The sequence below is a fragment of the Acanthisitta chloris genome, unplaced genomic scaffold, assembly GCF_000695815.1.
Source record: "Acanthisitta chloris isolate BGI_N310 unplaced genomic scaffold, ASM69581v1 scaffold38124, whole genome shotgun sequence".
NCBI classification, from domain to species: Eukaryota; Metazoa; Chordata; class Aves; order Passeriformes; family Acanthisittidae; genus Acanthisitta; species Acanthisitta chloris.
In genome coordinates, this window is record NW_008668305.1 from 42,519 (window position 1) to 63,784 (window position 21,266).

At 38.7% G+C, this 21,266-nt stretch overlaps 1 protein-coding gene across 1 annotated transcript in view; it reads right to left on the reverse strand.

Annotated features, from left to right (window-relative positions):
- ALS2 (amyotrophic lateral sclerosis 2 (juvenile)) overlaps positions 1 to 20,944 on the reverse strand; it is a 34,714-nt gene extending 13,770 nt beyond the window's left edge. The window contains exons 1-18 of the mRNA XM_009072840.1: positions 20,853 to 20,944; positions 18,748 to 18,902; positions 16,371 to 17,290; positions 13,770 to 14,130; positions 12,760 to 12,928; positions 12,200 to 12,296; positions 11,714 to 11,791; positions 10,605 to 10,778; positions 8,835 to 9,006; positions 8,261 to 8,441; positions 6,293 to 6,358; positions 3,888 to 4,050; positions 2,996 to 3,127; positions 2,633 to 2,761; positions 2,195 to 2,265; positions 1,781 to 1,847; positions 1,295 to 1,497; positions 1,086 to 1,151 (exon numbers count right to left, since the gene is read on the reverse strand). Of these exons, the coding sequence (XP_009071088.1) occupies positions 1,086 to 1,151; positions 1,295 to 1,497; positions 1,781 to 1,847; positions 2,195 to 2,265; positions 2,633 to 2,761; positions 2,996 to 3,127; positions 3,888 to 4,050; positions 6,293 to 6,358; positions 8,261 to 8,441; positions 8,835 to 9,006; positions 10,605 to 10,778; positions 11,714 to 11,791; positions 12,200 to 12,296; positions 12,760 to 12,928; positions 13,770 to 14,130; positions 16,371 to 17,290; positions 18,748 to 18,902; positions 20,853 to 20,872 (3,224 nt within the window). The 5' untranslated portion in view covers positions 20,873 to 20,944. The remainder of the gene's footprint in view (positions 1 to 1,085; positions 1,152 to 1,294; positions 1,498 to 1,780; positions 1,848 to 2,194; positions 2,266 to 2,632; positions 2,762 to 2,995; positions 3,128 to 3,887; positions 4,051 to 6,292; positions 6,359 to 8,260; positions 8,442 to 8,834; positions 9,007 to 10,604; positions 10,779 to 11,713; positions 11,792 to 12,199; positions 12,297 to 12,759; positions 12,929 to 13,769; positions 14,131 to 16,370; positions 17,291 to 18,747; positions 18,903 to 20,852) is intronic.
- Positions 20,945 to 21,266: the final 322 nt, after the last annotated feature.

The window sequence follows — 21,266 nt, forward strand, 5'->3', positions numbered from 1 at the left end:
TTGATAATTCCAGCAATTACAGCTAAATACCAATCCATTTATTTAAGATTAGTTACACTTACTATTAGTAACAAATGACCAAAGGTCTTATCTCGTTTTATAGTTAGAAATTATACCAATAGCCAAGAAGAATTTTAAAAAGCTGTCTGCAGTCAGATCACGTTTCAATTTTCCCTCCAGCTCAATACTTCAAAAATACATCTGGAAGCCAATAGGGCTACTCATATATTTTTGTCCTGCCCAGTACAGACCTGTCTGATCACAAGATACATATAAAAATGCCTTTGGAAATAAGTTAACCTCTGAGCCTCATTGGTGCCCTAAGCAGATTCTTAACAATGAAATCCACAGATTAATTCAAACCTGTGCTATAAATTAAGTTTCAAGCGGTCTTATTTGTTTCACCAGATAACTTGGTAATGTCTAGAACTTCCATTCATCCTATTCTCAGTCTCCCCTGTAAAATTTATCATCAGGATCACATGCTCCTATTAATTTTGTTTTCATCACCCAAACCCTGAAGTCTCAATTCAAGATTTTGTCTCTTTGCTGAATTATTAAACTCTTGTTCTACCAGAAATACAGCACAGAAAACATTAGAGAAGATGCATCACTACACTGTATGAAAGGCATTGATTTTCTAGAAGGATAAAATAAAGAATAACAGAACTTTGGAAAGAGCATTGCAACACAAGAAGTTAATAGTTAGCTATAAAGCAGAAAGCTGACTGCAAACTTTTCAACTGGCTTCCTCTGCTTAGGAGTTTGCACCCATCCACCCTTTCTTTCTCAGCTGTTTTACCACTTCCTTCCCTCCATCCTACAGCTGATTACCCCAATTAGTTTCAGGTTTTATGAAAGAGCAAGATTTTAAACATGCAACTGCAGAGTCTGTTGTGAAGATATCTAGCATACCCCTGGATAAATGAGAGATTATTAATACATCAACATATCTTGTTAACACACATAACCCTGACTCAGTAAGATTTACTGTGAAACCTTTAATTAAAAGGGTTTCATTGTTTTCTCATACAGCTAACAGTATTTCTTATTCTCTGGTTCCACAAGTAGTGAGAGAATCTTACCCATCTTCCAGCCCAGCCCGGAAAGTTCCAGAGTATGTTCTTCCATCTGCCCATTTTAGAATCCCTCTGGAAAAAAACACAAAGCCATGCAAGTGTGTAAGAAAATCAGTTCACTTTGCACTTCCCAAATAGCTTCTGTGAGTGAGCCTACTCATTGGTACAGCAATCATCTTGTCTCGTTTTCAACTGTCACATTCAAATGCTTTTACCTGCCATGGGGCTTTCCTGAAAGCCACCTCCCATCATAAACAGCATCCTTGAACCGAGGGTCCTTATAGAAGGTGTATTTGGCACTGCGAGAAATAGGAGGTTCCTGTCTTGGCACATTCCCACCAGCTCCATATAGAATTATGTCAGAAGTCCCTTTAAGGGCCTGATCCACTGCTTGGCTTATTGCCCTCAGCCACTTGGTCTGAAAGAGAAAGTGGTTCATCACAGAATCTAGCTAACAGCTAAATTGAATTGCGCCTTTACAGCAACCACAGTAATTCCCTTTTGCACCCCTCAGTGCAGTGCTGTGCACTGCAGCACTGCTACAGTCTAGCACAGGGTACAGCCAAATTGCATACCAAGCTGCATGAGGACTTCATTCTTGGTGAATACTAAGGCAATCCCTCTCCCAGTTTGGTTTCACAATAGGGGAGAAAACCTAATTCATATCACTGAAGCCATGCCAAGTTTGTAGATATGCTCACCTTCTCCTGTGGTGTTGAAGAAACAAGAACAAACTGTTCTTCTGGTGTTGTAATCTTCAATCCATTTCTACATGAGGGGGAAAAGTATTTTAACTGAGTGAAATTTCTTCCTGACAAAGCAAAGTTTCTTAGAGCACCAATACTGTGTCTTCCTTCCCCTGCCCCAGCTAGCATTCCCTTTAAGTCAGTAGAACAAGCAGAATACTCCCTTCCTTCTAAACTACCTTATTCTTTCTGATGTTTATACAAAACCTTTCTTAAGACACAGAAATACATTTTCTGAAGCAAGAAAAAAGGGTACACATGACTGCAATCACCATATTCTGCTCCTAGTTTAAAATAATTCGTTACAAAATGCTCACCCTCCCTCCCAAGATACCTGACTTCTTCAGCATCACAAGCAAGAATACTCACACATTACTAGCTTCTTCTGAAAGAGCTTCTACCCACAGGGTGGACAAGGGAAAAATATGGTGTGTTGAGAACTGCAGGAAAGGAGAAAGGAAACTTCACCAGGTATTGATCCATTAGCACTGTCCCATGCTTTTTTTTTTTTTTTTAAATGTTTTTTCCCCCTCTCTTCAAGGACTAAGAAAAAATGAGCATTACAGGCTTTTTCTATCACCTTGCTCCAAGAACTAGCCAATAGAAACCATGTCAGACACATGGCAATGGCAATTAAATGTCAAAAAATAAATAATTTCAAATACATTTGTAAAAAAAAACAACCACCAAACCCCAAACTTTTAAATGTTCAATCAACACTGCAGTCAACAGTGCAAAAACTTCACTATATGAAAAATGTCATGGTGTTTGATGCAGGCAAAAGTTCCTGGATACAAGCTGGCTTACCTGAGCATGTACCAGAACATCATTAAAGAGGATAAACCAGTTCACAGAGAATCTTCCAGCATGCTGCAGGGACAAACCCCGATTGCTGCTTTCACAGATCAAACGACGCTCAGGCTTCCGCAAGGAATCCTACAGGTTGGGTTGAAAACAAAATCACAGCATCTTACTCCTCACCGACTGTAACTAGAGCTCAGTGCTATTTGTCTCTCATAGTAAAGGCACAACCTTTCTAAAGTAAAGAGTGCTACAGCAACACTAACTGGAAAAATGAGAAGTGCAACTGGGACAGTAGCATCAACAATGGACACAGACACTAACAGCAAGAGATTCAAGCTGCTGATGGACTGACAATTGTCATTTTACCGTCATTTTCCCAGGGAAGGTCTTCCAGAAGCCAAGTGTGTATTCTGCTTCTTTAATTTTTCTGCCAAGATGGACAGCAAGGCTCTCATAACATGAACTAGAATCCTGTAGCTTCTGGTATTCTGGAGATGCCTGTAGGGCACAAGGTAAGACAGGCCTGAGAGTGTTTTTGAGCACCTATACCAACAACACTAACCAGGCTGCAATACAACTGATCATTTTATTTAATCAGCACTAAATGCATGACAGTCTGGTTAACAAAGTAACAGAGGAAGCTGAGTTATTTTCTTGGTCACATGTTTTATTGGTATGCTGGGAGTTTTGTTAAGAGGAGAATGATTAATACACAGTTACATGATCTACCTTCTTACAGCTTAACAAGCTGTAGCAGAAGTGGTGCTAGTAATTACAAGATCAGTATTTTAAAGTACTATATTGCCCTAAACATGAGTAATTACTGTTCCTGTTTAGTCATCTTTTTATTTCAAAACAAAGCAATTCTATACAGCTAAATGAGTGATAAAAGTCTACCTAATATATATGCAGTATTTTTAGCAGAGTATTACAGCCAAGGATAGCTACAGCAATGATGCCAGATGAAACTGAAAATCAACAGGCAACATCAAAACAATACATTTGCAATTAAGCACTCAGACACACAAGCTCTGGCAGGGTAACAAGTTTCTACCTGTCATGTGACCTGTGCAGGTGTGGTGTAAGATTGTGCAAAAAAATGTACAAGATCCTCCCTGCAGCAAATACAACTCCAATGTAGCTTCTCTAAGAACTAAGCTATTTCTAATTACCTGGCATTTGCTTCACACAGTTACTTCCCAAGCCATAAAGGTTCACATGTGTATTTACTGAACTACAGATAACAAATGCAGCTTACCACTTCAAAACACGTGGCAAGCTTGAGCAAAGTTCTAGCATAATTATGAAGTCGTCCAAATGGCATGAAAAACAGAGCATTCAGAACTTCTACTAGCTGGAGGTTTTCCTCATTCTTCTCAGACAGTTTCTGCAACAGCTCCTGGTTTTTACTCAAGAAGTCTCTAAATGATGGGTCCATTAGTAAACAGAAGGAGGAGAGGAAAAAAAAAAAAGACAGCAAGACATCAACAATTGTTTTGTATAAAAGAGCTCAGAATGTCCCTTTTTTGATAGGATACACCAATAAAAATTACAAAGGCAAAGGCATGCTGCTTATTAATCTATTCCCAGTTTAGTTTAATGAAGTACAGCAGTAAAGACATGTAACTAACAACTGCAACATAGGACTTGGCTTTTACTTCTCATTTCATATGCTCAGTCATTTAACTGGTTGAAGAAAGTGTACTATGTTGCCCCCACCTGGAGTATAACCAATTGCCTTTTTCCCCTTTAACACTTGATTAGTAAAGAGTTAACAGGTGAAATGACTTCTCCATTACTGTTCGAGTAGTAAGTTTCTAACACTTGATTCATACAAGGAGGCCTGAAAGAATCCTGACTTTGTTCCAGTACACTTCCCTAAATACATTAAAGTAATTTCTTCCCCACTCCTGCTGTTCAAGGCACCTGACCAGTTCTACCCCTAACTACAAAAGTTACATCCTACCTCAAAGAAAGGCAGGAAATCTGTTCAATCCTCAGTCTGATTTCCAAGAGGGAGAACTAATCTAGTTCAGAGAAGAAGAGGGAAATGATTCTGAAGGCAATGCATTAGCACACAAAACCAGGATTTCTTCATTAAAAGGAAAACAAACCTACCTTTCCCTCTCCATCACCATATATGTGTGCACACATGCTGGCACATGTTACACGTGCATTTAAATACATCCAGCTGGGAAGCATTTAGACCACAAGCTGCAGGAGTCAGGTGAGGCTAAGAGTATGCTCCAGGGACAGTGAAACAGATCAGAGTTTCACAGCAGGGTCCCTAAGAATACTACACCACTACTGAGAAGCCATTTCACACATCAAAATAATATAGGTTGTCTAGGTCTGCTACTGATGTTTAACAACTCCCCTGTTCACCCAGCCTTACAAATTCTTCTTTAGAAAGAAGACCATATTTCTTAATTTTAAACTTCCTCCTCTGGATGGCTTGGCTTTTCTAAAGTGCTTCAAGAGCCACACATAGATATTCCTGACTTCCTTTATCAAAGAACAGGACACAACTTGTAAGACATTTCCTCCCTGAAGTGCTGTTCACCTAATGAGACCCTGGTTGCAGTAGGAGAACCAGTGACACCTGACAGTGACAACTGATGGGATGAATTCAGTATGAGTGATTTCAGTACTAATTACAAACAAGCTTATATTTAACTAACATTTCGTGTAAATCACCCTAATAAATCTTGACCTATGAAAAAAAATTCTCAGTGTCTCTCTGCAGTGGGATTTTGTATTTAGATTTTGGCACTGGTCCTCAGGTGCAGAAGATGCTTTGCATTAGGTACTTGTGTTTCAAAGAACTTCCAATACTATCATTTACACTGCATTCAGAATGCTCCATAAGCACTAACAGAATTAATCCCAGATTACAGAATTTAGAAAGGGAGGAAAGCTGGCAGTTCCACAGACAAGAAAACATTACCCTCACTGCCACAACTTCACAGCACTAGAGTGAAAGATCCAGTGTCATCACTTTATTTCTTTGACAAAAATACTATTGAAATGAGAAAAGGGCTTTACTTTGTGGCCTAGAAACCTCCAATATACTGTATTAGGCCTTAAGGTGCAATTCCTTCCTCACATTTATAAGCATCTATGCATGAAATGGAGTAAAACAATTTGAGAAGCAGAGAAGATACACCTGCAGAAATTTTATTTTTGCATAATTTTAAAGCACTTCTATAAACAAAGAATTCAAATGAAAGCAAATTCACATTATCTACTCTAATTCTTAAAGTTCGCTGTTCTGTGTTTTCTCGACAGCAACATTTGAAAGAAAGTACTAACAAACACTGAATAATGATGAAAATTTAACCTCAAGACTTAGCTTTCAAAAAAATCATTATCTGAACTCTATTTGTTTCTTCTAAGGAATTCACAACAACTTATGTTTTTTTCCTCCTTTCTCCACCTTCAAGATAAAGTAACTGAACTCAGTCAGCAGCATTTTAACCAAAATTTTTATCACAGTTGACAGGAAGTAACTTTTTCTTCATCTGATGGAAAAGGAATTAGTGTACTCAAGTACGCTGAGCCCAAGTCTCTGCATGCTCATTACTACACACATACACACCCTGGTTCTTTACAGTTCTTTGCTAGCTGATCAGAAAGTCCAGAAAAAGGTAGAGGTTTGCTTACATTGCTGGCTTTGCAAGGAGCATAAATCCTCCCATTACGAGGAAGTTTGTTACTGAAGTACAATACCTAGTGTAAGTAGGGAAGAATCTTCAGATACAAAACGAAAACACCTCTGAAAATAGCAACTGTTGTAGTCTCCAACAGTTCACAATGAGACCTATAATATCTTTTACTTTACAAGTTATCTAGTACTTGGGAAACACTCAGTGTTACTGGAACACCTGGCATTTACCTTCTACATGGAGGACCGAATATGCATTCCTATTCCACAGTTTTGCTGCCATTAGCACAATGCAGAAAACGAAAACACCTCTGAAAATAGCAACTGTTGTAGTCTCCAACAGTTCACAATGAGACCTATAATATCTTTTACTTTACAAGTTATCTAGTACTTGGGAAACACTCAGTGTTACTGGAACACCTGGCATTTACCTTCTACATGGAGGACCGAATATGCATTCCTATTCCACAGTTTTGCTGCCATTAGCACAATGCAGAGGGGCTTACTCTGCAAACCTTTAATTCTTTTGTTTCTCTCAAATTTGGGCATGGGCAGAACAGAACATCAATCGTTTAGTACTCCTAATTTCTAATTATAGCCAAGATGGAAATTTCAAGATAGGAATTTCTCCTACCCTGCTATTAAACACTCTACCTTTGACTTCTCCTCTAAACCTTTTTTAAAAACATCTTCCTCCAAGGGAAGAAGTCTCTGCTTAGCCCAATAAACAGATGACAGTTATGTTGCCTGACTGATCCTTGAAAGATGCTCATGGCATTATGGTTCTGATACGATACACAGAAAAACATGGAAGCAATAGGAAGCAAAGGGGGAAAGCAAAAGGCCAGCAGTAACAATGAGAACAGAATTGGCTATTTCAGTTTTTGACATGGAGGAAGAGGAAATTAAACCCTTTTATTCTGAGTAATGGGAAACCATTTTGGAAATCCAGGTTGCAAAAAAAATTTGAGTCAAAGACTAAGTAAAAGAAGGAGAAAAATACATATTTACAATTATGAACAATCCATGTGATAAACTGAGAAGAAAGGCCATATCATCCTAAAAGAAGCTAAGTTTATCACAGATGCAGTAAAAGAGTGTTATCTGCTGTACTTGTGTCAGAAAAAGTGGAACTAGTTGCCCATTCAAAACACTACTGCACAACAACTACAGTTGATCATCTTGAAATTGTGTTCCCTTGGATATTTTCAGATGTCTGGTAACCAAGACTACATTCAGAGAGCACTTTATAGACTCTCCCCTCTGTCAAGCCAATATTTTTCATAAAAGTCTGCATTAAGGTATTAAGTATGATGAGACTTCTGTTACATTTAGATGAAATGATGCAGGAACTACAAAAGTTACTGAGGGGAAGGACAGAGAAGCATGAATGCATAGACTTCCTCTCCCAAAACCATTAAGCCAATAAAAACAATAACCATGAAAATTCAGACTTCATTCTGAGCAGTAAAGCAGCTCCAGCTTTTGGGTGAAAGGTGCAATGCTAGCCATTTAACAGGTATGAGTACAGAACTTCCTCTGAAAGACAGTTGTTAGATAATGACTACTGAAAAGGCATTTTGTAACCACAATAAACCCCAAAGGTAGCCTTACATAGCAGCCTAGCCATGGTAGGTCTATCACATTAAATTACAAGACCCTCAATAGTATATAATTAACATTTAGGCTTATAGGCAGCAACTAAGGACGAGTTTATCTGCAGAGTTTCCCATGAGGGAAGCTAATGCTGTCCAGTGTGCTCCACTGGTGAGGACTTGGAAATACATGTGTCACTACCACATTACTTAGTGTAAAACTCTCATACATTTTAAATCACAACAACACAATTTGTACAACAGTTACTTATGTAGTTTTCCTTGTGACCTACTTTCCCTTAACTCAGGGCTTGTTGTGGTCAGTAGATTAAGCCTGCAGAGACTCAAGATGAGAGGGAATTGGATACTTGCTCAGTGTAACTATCCAAAAAGAGACTGGAATGCTTCAGGATGGCCAAGCTCCTGACTTCTTTTACTCCGTGAAGAAAGCTACTTAAAGAAGCTCCATGTTGACCAATGAGATAGCACAGCTTGCAGAACCTGCTTGCCATGTCCTGCAACAACTGGATTGCATTTGCATTGCCCAAATTATCTGTAACAGACCAGAAAGCAATTTAGCTTACCTTATGAAAGAGCAGCACTCATTTTTAAAGAGATTACCACATGGTGCTGTTTAGATGTTTTATCACCACTTTCACCTCATGGCTACATTATCTAGAACCAGAAATTCTACAATTTTAGACTAAATACAGCTCAAATAAGTAAGTTATTTCAGGTGAAACTGTCAGGAAAGTGCAAATACTAACAACAGAGTGCTGATGTCAAAATGCAGCTGTATTTCACCAGCTCATTCAAACACAGAAGAAGAGCAAGACCTTAACTTTATCTTAAAAATATATAATTACTTTTAAATTTTGAATAAAAGAAATGTGCTGTGAAATGTAAGGAAAACAACATCAAAGAAAATATTAAAAGAAGTCCTTACCTAAACCAAAAAGAGGTCTAAGAACCTGAGATTTGATCTCACTCAGTTTGAAGTAAAACCTTCTTTCAGTAGCAGCCAACTCATGCAAACTGGCAATATATCCCATTACGTTTTTGTCTACTAAGACCAAACAGTTGTCACCACCAGCTATCACACTGCTTATGTACCCTATCTGAAAGATGAAAAAAAGAGAAAAGAAAAAGCAGCAGCTGTAATATTTTTCTTTTTACACTCCAATTTAAAATTAGAGTGCCACAGAAAAAAGCAAATCTTTAGGAGCACTAAGTGACAATATGTATTAATTACCTTCAGTGACAAACAACCCATTCAATACTGGCTTAATACAAGAATCATGAAAGTGGAAGAAACATTTATAGCCAATGCTGTTCATTTTCCTGACACTGACAGAGCCTAAAAGACAATAAATAATCTTTTAAGGTGACTCATACAACTATTCCATGTTTAAGAGAGAGTGACCTTAAGTTCAGTCACACCTTTAGAACTGCAATATGCTTATATCAACAATGTTGATACTAAATAGCATCATTACATCAGCCGTTTCTCCTGTTAAACAGGAAGCAAGAATAACAAGGCTTCAGACTATGCTCTGAACTATAATCCTTTCTGAACCTGAAATATGTCAATATATTTATAAGGATACAGTTTATTTACACTGCAATATTACTACCAGTAGGTATTTGCTTTCCACAGTAGTTTGAAGCAAAATTCTTCTCAGAAGGTCAGCACAAGTGACTGATGCATTGTGGTTCCTCCCTAATTTTGGTTCACACACAATGCCATAGAGTAATTCAGGGTTAGTTGCTAAAGAGAGGATTCCTTTGAAATATTGAGCCAAAGTTGTTCAACAAGCAACCCACGAGCCAATTTTGATATGCAAGAGCCTACCAGTCACCCTAAAAGAGAATGGCTAGCAACGATCTTACAGAAGGAATACAAGTGTATGTGTGTCTGCATGCACATACACACGTGCATGCACACACAGCCTCAGTGTCTCCATCCCTGTCCTCCTCAAAACACCTCCCAAACTGCTCTTCTGCAGGGAAGTAGCAGTGAGACACAGAAGAGCTAAGGCAAAGAGACACTTTGTGCCCTCACACCATCTCCTTTTCATTACCTTATGCTCAGGTTGGTCTGAAATCATACACAAGCAACTTGGAAGAGAACATGCAGCCAGTGCACACTCCCACCTCATGCCAACCTCAAAACATGTATGAGACTGAGTTTGATGAAAAAAATTGTGTAGGGGCACCACCTCCTCTCTCCCATAAACCTCAAATGCACATTTTTGCTCAGATCCCCTTTCATACTCATGTGAAATGGAGGGGGAGGGAAGGGGATGGTGCAGAACTCATGAGGACCTTCTGCCCACTCACAAACAAGACAGATATTGGAATGGAATAATGGGATAGACCAGCCAATGCCCTCAGTCAGTTGAAGAACAGCAGGAAAATGAAGAGCGATAGCAGTGACGAGTAAACACACAAAGACTGTGGTGAAAACAGAGCACAATACAAGGGTGCACCACTGCAGCACACACACATGGAAGGAAGTAGATTAAACACACTGGAAACACCTCCTTGTCCCCCAAACAGAATGGAAGACCAAGAAACAGGCAGGGAAGAGAACAATATCAATTAGGCCTCCTTTCTGCCTTCCATACACTGTGCTCTTGATTTGACTGCTAGGAACCAGTTATATGACCTGAAGTATCAGTATGATTTGTACTAACTTAAAGAAAATAACACTTACCTTACTACTGGCTAGTAACAAAACTGGACTCTTAGTACACCTATTTTCATTCAAATTATTTTCTATTGTCTCTGGGCCACTGTAATATAATCCAGGTTGGAAGTCCTTCTCATCTGCTAAGAAGAGGGAATAATCTAGTCCTGCTGCTGTACTCCAAACACCATCACCACACACCTGAAATTCAGGAGGAAGGAAAAGACATTAGAGATCATCACCCAAAGCTGGAAGAAGAGAGGAGCACTTAACCCTTCTGGCCACACATGTACATAATACACCTGCAAACAAAAAGTATGGCAATAACCGGTAACTTTTCAACTTGAGTGCCTCATAAAAAATAAGTTTCTTGCATGTGTACTGAAAATTATCTTTCTTTTCAGTTTTCTTTCTGAAAGGTAAAAAAAAATAAATAAATCACTTCTATGAAAGAGCATCAAGTGAACTTGATTAAAGTTGGGACACTATTTTGCTCTCTATACTTAACTGGGAAATCTGTAAAATCAGGAGACTGTTAACATACTGTACATTAATTTACATAAGGTCTAAGCAGGAAAACTGTGCAGCTAGTTTTCCATTAAGACAAGCACCAAAAACATGGGAAAGGGTCTGGTTTAACCCCAAAATCATTATTTGGGTATTTACATCACTATGTGATGAAAAGTTCAAAACAAACAGAAAACCCACTGTCAAAATAGCTCTAGAAATACAGGAATGAACAACAAATGTGGCTGTGGTTCATCCAAGCTGAAAATGCAGCAACTGCTTAGAATAAAAACAGTGTTCCAAAGTATTTAAAAGTTTCAGCATTGCAACATCGATATCAGAAAAACCAAATATAAGACCAATTTGATAAGATACAACGAGTCACATTGCTCAGTTTTAGAGCTTCGCTGTGAGCAAAAAAAACAACAGAAGTCTGTGTAAAGGATTTCTTGGGTACATATTCATAAGCTCAAAGATCATATTCACAATATAAGCCAAAGAAATCAAGGGCTCTATTACTACACAGTACACAGGTCCATAAATGGGTCAGTTCATATAAATTACCTTGCATTCACTTGTATGAGAAGAAACCCTAAATTGAAAGAAGAAAATCACAGAAAACAAAGTACCTTTGCAAGACGAGGGACTGTTGTTGGGAAGTTCAGGTGACCAAGCTGGCTAGAGGTATTACTGCCCCATGAATACACCTATAAGAAGCATTGCTAAACATCAGAGTATAAATTTATCTACATGGACACATACTGAACAAAGGTAGTAGTACAATACATCAAGTGTGCAAACACACACATATCAAGGTTATCAGATTCATGTACCAAGGAACAATTCCCTAATTTCCACTGTCTTCCTATATTTTCAAATGTCTTCTCACATTCAGAAACTAAATGGACCAAACCCAAGTCACAGTCATCTTGAAACATAATGCTGATGGTACATGCAGAACTTGGGCAGAAATAAAATTAAGATTCCACACTACTTCCATGTTGCCTCCCACAAACTGGAACAAAAGTGTAGAAACAAAAGAAAAAAAACCTAGAAAACACCAAACATGACAATTATGTCATGGACTAACAATAAATGGTGACGATCATTTGTACCTGAGATTTGGCAGTGAGTGCTAAGGAATGATGGCCACCAGCAGAGAGGTGAATCACTTCTTTACCATCAAGACTTTTCACACAGAGTGGCTGAAGCCTGTCAATTCCCAGAACCCATAAGGCAGGGGAAGGGACATGGGAGGAGGGAAGAACAAAAAAAATACTATCAGAGATACTCTTAACACAAAACTACATTGCAAGTTTTGTTTTTCCCAAAAACAAATTAGAGAAAATAAATATACATGGAGTCTTTTTGCAATAAAGCAGCTTCGTCAAAATTGTCAGGAAGGGCAAAAGTTGATGATAAACTTCACCCCAATTCGGACAAAGTCAAAATACCACCAAAACTCAGTGATTACAAAGGGAAAGTCAAAACTGATTGCTACTCAGTAACAATGCAGCATAAAACATGTTGCTTGGGGAAACTTTGGTCACAATGCTTAAAATAACAAGAACACAATGCAAAACAAACATTTCAATTTGAGAATTTGAGAAAGTTCAATACTTAAAATTTCCTAGTGACCTGGTGAATAAGAAAACATTTATCAAAGAAAGCTCACCTTGGCAGAACATCACCATGCCCTAGCTGTCCTTCCTTCCCCTTTCCCCAGCTCCACACCTCCGTTCTTAGAGAGGGCAAAAGAGCATCAGCCTCACCACTATAGGTTGGAGTCAGAGCTACAGTCCTTGTTTTTGCTCGTCCCACCTTCCGTAAGAGCCTTGGAGAAACTGAATAGAGGCCAAGAATTAGAAACATTGCAAATCATTTTTGGTAAATGCATCACTCAGACTGTGTAACAGCACCACTTGAGTAACGAATCAAAATTTCTTAAAGGAGTCATTAATTTAAGATTGAGAGCATAAGACGACAGGCTACAGATACACACAAGTAAGGTAGGTACCCAAATAACTTTTACCAGCTGTTAAAGGATAACAGGCATATGAGAACTATGCACTTACAATGAAGCAAATGAACAAAAAAAAACTATACATAAAAACTAAGGTGTTTTGAAAGAAAATATACCCTTGCAGTGAACAAAATGTATCAATACTTCCTAAAAATTCCCCTCAGATCCAAGATCAATATAGAATTAAACCATATATCCATTCAGAGCAGTAAACACTAAAATCTGTGTGGGACAAAGGTCATTAACTCTGAAGTCTGGCAGAGGGAATTGGGATATTTATAGGTCCCTGGCTCAAAACCAGCTCAGTGCAGTAGGGATTACAGGGCACACACATTTTTATCTGCTACCCAAGCACCATGGAAGACAACTTACTGCTGCTGTGCAATACAGTGCCCATACTCCTCTCGGGCTCACTTTCCCTTACTTTGCCAATAAAGACTATTTGCAAACCCACTATGCTCCTGGTGTTCTTAGCATGCAGTATCTGCTAGTCTGCACTCCCTCCACCACTTTCAAGTCCTAAGACAGTTTAGAATTCATAAACACCTTTGGTATATCATTAGATTTGTGTTTAATAAATGTTTGGGGTGTTTTTTCCACTTATAAACTTCCACATTGTTATACCTTTTCCAGGTTTTTTTTTCCCCAACATGTTTTTTTACCTTGTGACAACAAGCCAGGCAGGGAAAGCCTTCGACTCCCTTCTTCAGATTCTTCTTCTCTAATATCCACTAAACTGGAGCTCTTCTTCCCATGCATGGATTCCTGTCTGACCTGCTCCTCTCGACTGTCTCTCAGAGCTTCGGGCCCTGGGGACACACTGCCCAGCTGACACCCTGGTTCACTGGAAGATGTGCCATAGAAGTTCATTACTTTCTTCAGAGACAGTGCTCCAGCTTCATACGTTGCGGCTACTCTCACACCAACCGCTGACGCACAAGAGGCCACCAGGCTGTTCAGGGTGGATGTGCTGGTACCTGGAGGGCCAGGGATACAAGCACCGAGCTGTTCTTCTTGAGATGGCTAAAATCAAAGGAAAATTGGAAACTATCACACCAGACAGTACATGACAGTAGAATGATAGACACATTCACAATTCAAACTATGGGCAATACTGAATATGACATTATGAGGAAGTTTTCTATGCTTTGGTGTACTTTCTTCTTAAGGTAGGACCAAGCACAATTTCTACATGGACTGGACTTTGTCTGTTTCACTTGCCTTGTAGCTCACCCGTAAGAGACTGTACGTCTCAGTTTTTCAGCACCAAAAAACCAAAAGGATCTTTGCAAGCAAATATAAAAAGGGATATAGTTTTAGGCTTATTACCAATTTCTTTGCCACCAATTAAAGTGCATCAGTTTGCATGCTATATTTACAGAGAGGTAAGTTCTCTCTTCAATATGTTGAAAGAAAAACAGCTATTCATGGATTAATTTCGCCAGGTCTATCTTGAAAACCAATCTGGGCTGTGTCCCCTTATACCACTGTTGCATCGATATAAAGCTTAGTTAATAATCATCAAGTGACCCTAGGGACAAATGACTGAAGGCAATTATTAGTCCCAGCACACCACTACCTACAACAGCAATCAGCTGACTCACTGAGGAAGAAATAATGCATAAGATGATATTTGACAAATAGTTTGAATGTTAAAGACAATGAAGGCACAATTTCCCCATGTAATACATGGTGGGAAATAGTATCATTACAAACATCATAGCTCATTTTATTTTGCCAAAATGAAAACAATCTTTGACTTCTTCATTTTTGTGAAAGCGCAGGCTTAAGGATTGGGATTGGTCCTATTTACTTCCTTCCTATTTAATAAAAGGCATATGTAGCAATACAGAAAAAGAACTTGACTTTGTGTAGGAAAGCAAAGAGAAGTGAAGGATTTTACTAATGCTGAAATATTGCATTAGTCCTCATCTCTGCCCTTCACGTGCATGCTAGATTGTGTAAGGTTCAGTGAATCAATTCCAGGCTTGTCGATTCCTGGTACTGTGCAAGGACAACAGCATACTGGAAGTATTCCAAGAACAAGGAGTTGAGAAAGGAAGCATGAAACTCCGTGTTGCAGTCATTTCTCAATGGGAGGAGCTCTTGCAAGAGTCTGAAGAACCCCCAGCTGCTAGAAGGCATTTGTTTAGCAAAAAGCAAAACAAAGAACAAATGTGTGTGCACAATGTTCCTTTATCTGAAAAATGCTTTCCTCAGAATAAGAAAACATACCTTGCTGAATCACCAAGCTACTGAACAAGTTTTAGAACTACTTCTTTTTTTTTTTTTTCAATCAGAGGTGATAAAAAAATCAGCTAATAGGTACTGTTACATTATCTCCCAAAGTCATTGGGAAAAAGTTATTACTATAACTCCATAAGAAATGATGTCTATACAACATTTGAAATTACAAAAGAAATATTCAGAATTCCTCTGTAAATTTTGTATATTGGGCCACAGAGTGGCAGGTTTCCTCACAGGTCAGCAGTTAGGTGGGGACTGCCAGACTGAATTGCAAGATTTTGCCTTAGTTCACTGTCTGGTGGCTTTGGGGTTTTATCTTCTTGCCTTCACCCCAAACTAGATTTTTTCCCCTCCCAAAAAAGTAGAAAACTGCATTTTGCCAGAGAGCCACAAATGTGTCAAGCATTTTCTAGTGCTTATAAAGAGATAAGTACTTGACTCTTCTGCTATAGCACCAAAACAGCATTGCTGAACCATTTTCCACACCACACAGAGTAGTACTTACACGTTCCTCATCCCTGGTTATAAGTTTCCCACCCCTATGTGATTAACATTAGAAGCCTTTTGTTCAACACTTCTAACAATCTTTAACTGTAATAGAATTTTTAACTGATTGAGAAATTAGATTTGTGGGGGATTCATTCCATGTAGCAAAAAACGCTTTACCTTAAAGGTAAATCAGATGAGTCCCAGCTTCCTGCTCCATACAAACAGAAACTCAGAGAACGGCAAATTGGCTTACATGGTTCTGGTACTGCAGACCATGAAGAGAAGAGACTGCAGCACTGTCAAGGCTGCTCACATCAAAGGCTCACAATTGAACAAGGATGTATGACCAAAAAAACCAACAAAAACTTCCACTTAACAGTTAAGAACCATCACAGTGAAAAAACACCTGGAAACTATAAAAACATCACAGCTACATTAAACTAAGGTTTTTATTTGTGGTAAGAGTAACACTGTCATATACAAAAGAGGAGCTGCAGCAAATTTGGTGCTCCCTACTAGGTACCAACCTGTTCAGGCTCTGTACAGATGGTTTTCTCCAGGCTCTCATTTACTGAATTATCTGACAAACCAATTAAGTACTCTTTCACTTCTATTTTGTCTGAGAACAGAATATTTCCAGGACTAGAAATTCTACTATCTCCCTGTCCATCAGTGCTGGAAAGCACACTTGCTCCATCAGATCCTAAACCAACAGGCCCATGCTCTTCCACAAGTGGTTTCTGACAGTCTTCATTTTGGCCACTTGTTAAACTTTTTCCTTCTGTGGTCTCCGATGGGGGACAGAAGACAGAGTTTCCTGGCTGGGTATCAGACAGTGCCACACCCAGTGGGCAGCAGTGACTATCTGAAATGATTACATGATCTTCCTTGTCCGTCATGGTAATGAGAGGTTGACTGCAGTGATTGCATCTCTCTGGGATAGGCTTCATTTCCTGTACAGGGAGACACTGTACCAGAGCCAGGCTGTGGTAGGCTCCACAAGCGATCTGGAGCACAACACGTCCTGCTAGGTGCTCTACCTTTTGTGGCTTTGTCACTGGGAAGGTGGTTGTTATGAGACCGAGCTGGCAGCCACTGCCCCAAGCCCATATCTCTCTGCTCAGCGAGAGCGCCAGTGTGTGCTCCTCTCCACATGCTAACTGCAAAATCCTTACTGATAACAGAGAACTAGTTTCAGAGTCAGAAATGCTGACAAGCTGTGGCTCTGGCACACATGGCTGATTTGCAACTGCACACTGGCCAGCAGAATTGTTTCCCCACATGTACACCACACCACCTTCTGTCACAGCTCCATTATGGAAGCTGCCAGCTGCCACTGTGATAACACGATGTTCAAGCAAAGTATTTTCTAAGATAGGACTATTAACACATGACTCCTCCAGTCCTGATCTCCAGGGCAGTCTTCCAAAACTGTAGACCTCTCCACCTGGGAGGGGGGAAAGAAAAAAAAATAATCAAAACCCCTAACATGAGTGCAAAACCAATTGTTAAGTCAACAGAAACATAAGATTGCTTCAGATAAACAGATACCAATCCTAGCTTACTTCTGGCTCAGCAGAACTATGGCTACTGATATAAGAAGACTGCTGGTTGCTCTCTAAGATTGCTGCTAAATTCTATACCTCATGTTCATGCTACCCTGTGCATACATACACTGTTGAAATAAGTCATGCTTGTCTGCTAAAAATTCTACTATATTCAAGTTAAGTATATTTACTCGTCCTTTCTATGTTAAGAACATACAACATCTCGAGGACATATCAATGTGCATGAAGAGCACAAAACAGTACCGAGCTCAACTTTCCAAACAGAGATCTGGTATCACCAAACTGTACTGTTTGCCACCCCACAGTAAAATAGGACTGACCTACCAGGAGGAGGGGGGGGCATGTTTCTCTCTCTCTCTCTCTCTCTCTCTCTGTCAATATGTACCTTGCCACTGGTTTGATATACTGTAGCCTCTTCAAAACTTCACTACCTTTATCTGAAAAAACTGCAGCAATGCCAGTTCAAGTTACTTTGCTAATCCTAAAAAAACCCCAGCAATCTATTTTTAAAATGAACAGCTGTTTTCACAGTGATAGAAAAATGGTAATTCATATCCACAAACAACATCCTTCATGGGGTTGAAAATACACATGCAAAAAGTCCTTTTAATTATGAAAGAAATATGTTCTTAAATGAATAAAACCAAACCAAAACACAAAACACTGGAGTTCTATAACAACTCCAGTAGAGGAGAGGTACTTAAGAGCAGGCTCACCAATAACCTAGAATCTTTCCTTTGGAAACATCTGAGAAAAGTCAAAGAAGCAACTTCCACTTTAGTCTTTGCAACTGTATGCCCACTGATCAGCACAAGTAAGGACCAAGCTATGCAAACACTTCAGGGACTAGCTTTTAGAAATACCTTGCTTCATAGAGCCAAACTGCTCACAAACCAACACTCTCTAATGCATCTCTAATGCATGCGCTAGCTACATGTTCTTCCAGAAGCACAGAGAAGCCAAAGTTCTTACAGATCAAGAGAACCTCTTGCTCTACTGGGGTTTGTGGGGTTTTTTTGAATAAAAACCATCACAGGAAATGTCATTTTGAGTTAATATGATGCAAATTACATTAGCATCTTTAAAGAGTAAAATCCAGAGCCATTGTTACAAGAAAGAAATAAATGAATATGAAACAAGAATCTATCCATATAGAACTCTGTTGAAATATAAATTATTTATAACTAAGAAGGAAATACTGGCAAAGTTAAAAACTTAACCACTGAAAAGGTGTGTGAGACACAGAGAGAATGAAAACAATATGCAAAAGAAGAAAACCTGACAATAACTAAAGATTGCCATTGCCTCATGTCTTCACAATTAAGACATTTATTACCTTCTGTTAGAAGTAACCCATGATGCATTCCAAGGGCTGCCTGTAATACAGTCTTTCCACTGAGGCCTGGAAGCCTTTCTGGAGTTACAGAGCAGGAACCAGCCTTCCAAACATAGACCAGGCCTCTCTCTTTGGCTCCTTCTGCCTCTTTGGAGCTACAAGGATTGAAGGAAATTGGAACACAATAAGCATGAGGGTTTCTGTGGTTCAGTAATGCATAGTTTGCTTTTCACATATGTAGAAGAGGCTTAGTAGTTTAGGCACTAGTTTTACTTTCAGCAAGCCAACATATTTAAATTAATATTACCAAATTGTAAATGAAACATTATTTAAATGAAAAAAACAAGCATTTTCTATTTGGAACCATTAGATTTCTTTTTCATTTGTACTTTACCATGTACTCATTTGCTTCCATTCATAGTGTCTTCAAAACATTACACCTGTAAGAACTCATCCTTTATACACTTTCATTTCTACCTTTGGAGACAAAAATAAGGTTTTGATTGTTTGGGCTTTTTTCGTTTTTTAATTCTTCATTAGTTTCTCAGATTCAGATCAACTGAACCATGAAAAAGAAAAATCCTGAAATGCAATGCAAGTATCTGGGCTTGCACGAGTGACTAGAAATACAAAAAGCTGGTTTAACTCTACAACACAATCTGGTTTGAATGCTCAGTCAGCAACTTCTCCAACTCAGCACAAAGAAATTCCTCAGAACTTTGACAAGAAGCACAGAGTTTTAACTATTTGTGGAACCACTTGATTTAAACAGCAAAAGTAATTTTAAGCATCAATACAAACCAACAGCATTTCAAGTTAAATTAAGAATCATCTTTAAATTTATTTCAAAACTCTATATAGAGTTTGAAATACAGTTTTTCCTACCCTGAAGGAAAAAGTAGGTTTAGCTCTTTATATGCCAATAGTCAGGTCATTCACTCCATGCATTAATCAGTTTTTGCAGCTTTGCATGAACTTGAGAAGTTAAATATATAAGACAGTGAGAAAAATTTTGATGGAATAGCAATTTTTGTCTAGAAGAAAGGGCCCAAGAAATAAAATTTATTCCAAAACTGAATTAAACACAGGAAAACCTAGTCTGACAGGCTGCACTAGGGACAACAGCCTTACTCATGCAGACTACAGATTTGTTAAACTACAGGTGTTGCTAACCGTGATGCACAGGATGAACAGTATCTTAACACATACTACCTGTAAAACATTCAAAATGAGAATACCTAAGAGATTAAATTAGCTCTCCTAGCTCCTGTGCCCATCCACAATATATTTTCTTTTTCGAAAAACCAGAAAGAAGAGAAAAATAAAACAGAAAAGGTGACAGCCAAGAGCTCTTCTAAAATTCAGTTAAAAAATTAATTCCAAAAGACACACATAGAATTAAAACGCAGAGTACATCTTGCATTTTAAAGGCATAGGACTTGTATTTACAGTGGAAGTAAAATAAAAAGAAACCAATCGAGATATATAGGTCAGGAATAAAACAAACCTAAAAAATCCAACATCAGTATTGGGATATTCTACATAAAATCAAAGCACGTATTTTACTCAGATGAGCAAAGCACACCAGAGAACACGACATGATAATATAGTTTTCATCAACATACTATGCATTAAATTCAGTCCAAAGCCTGGTATTTGGGCTTTTATCCATTTAGTAAGTCTTCAGAAAACAGCGTTAAGACAAATTTGGACATTTACATAACAGGATTTACTACGAAAACCTCTGACCTCTGTTAGGTACGTCAGCGCAAGAACCAAGGAGCAGAAGGATACTCTGCTACTGATCCAGAATCAAAATTCATGTGTGCAGGTACCAGATATGATTTACTGTTCACCTGAGAATGTTACTTTCAATTTTCTATCCTATGGTTGTGCCTTCACAAATTGCAACGATCAACTTAAAGAAGTTGCTCTTGTAGTAAGTTCAGTGTTCCAGACACAACTGAAACTGAAGCTAAGTTAATCACCTTCGTTTAGTGTAAGTTACATAAAAAGTGTACTGACATCACTTAATTTTCCAGGATGAGCATGAGCTGGCACATTTCAGGGAGCCTCTGTGGTCTCACCTAGCTGCTCATTCTCACCTTCCTTCCTGTGAGTCCATCTGTCAGTGGCAGCACTCCATCATCACCAAATCATTCCTCTTTCAAAGGGAACAATATACTTTCCACAAACTGAAAAACATTAAAACCAGCTATTTAATTGCAAATAATGTTAAACAAAAACCCCACCACCAAACAAACAAAACAGAAACCCCCACCCCAAAAACCAGAACCCAACCAAAACCCAAAAAAGAAGCAAGGCTTTAGATCCTGAGCTAAACAAACAAGCACTTCCACAACATGAAGATGGCTGCAGTATTTATATTTAGTACATTCACACTGGGTTGGCAGACAAAAGCTAAACAGCCAGACTTGTCCTACCTACTCATCTCACAATGGGTCTGTTGTTAAGGACAGAGTGAACAAAACCTAGTTCCAAGGCAGAAATTAGCATCA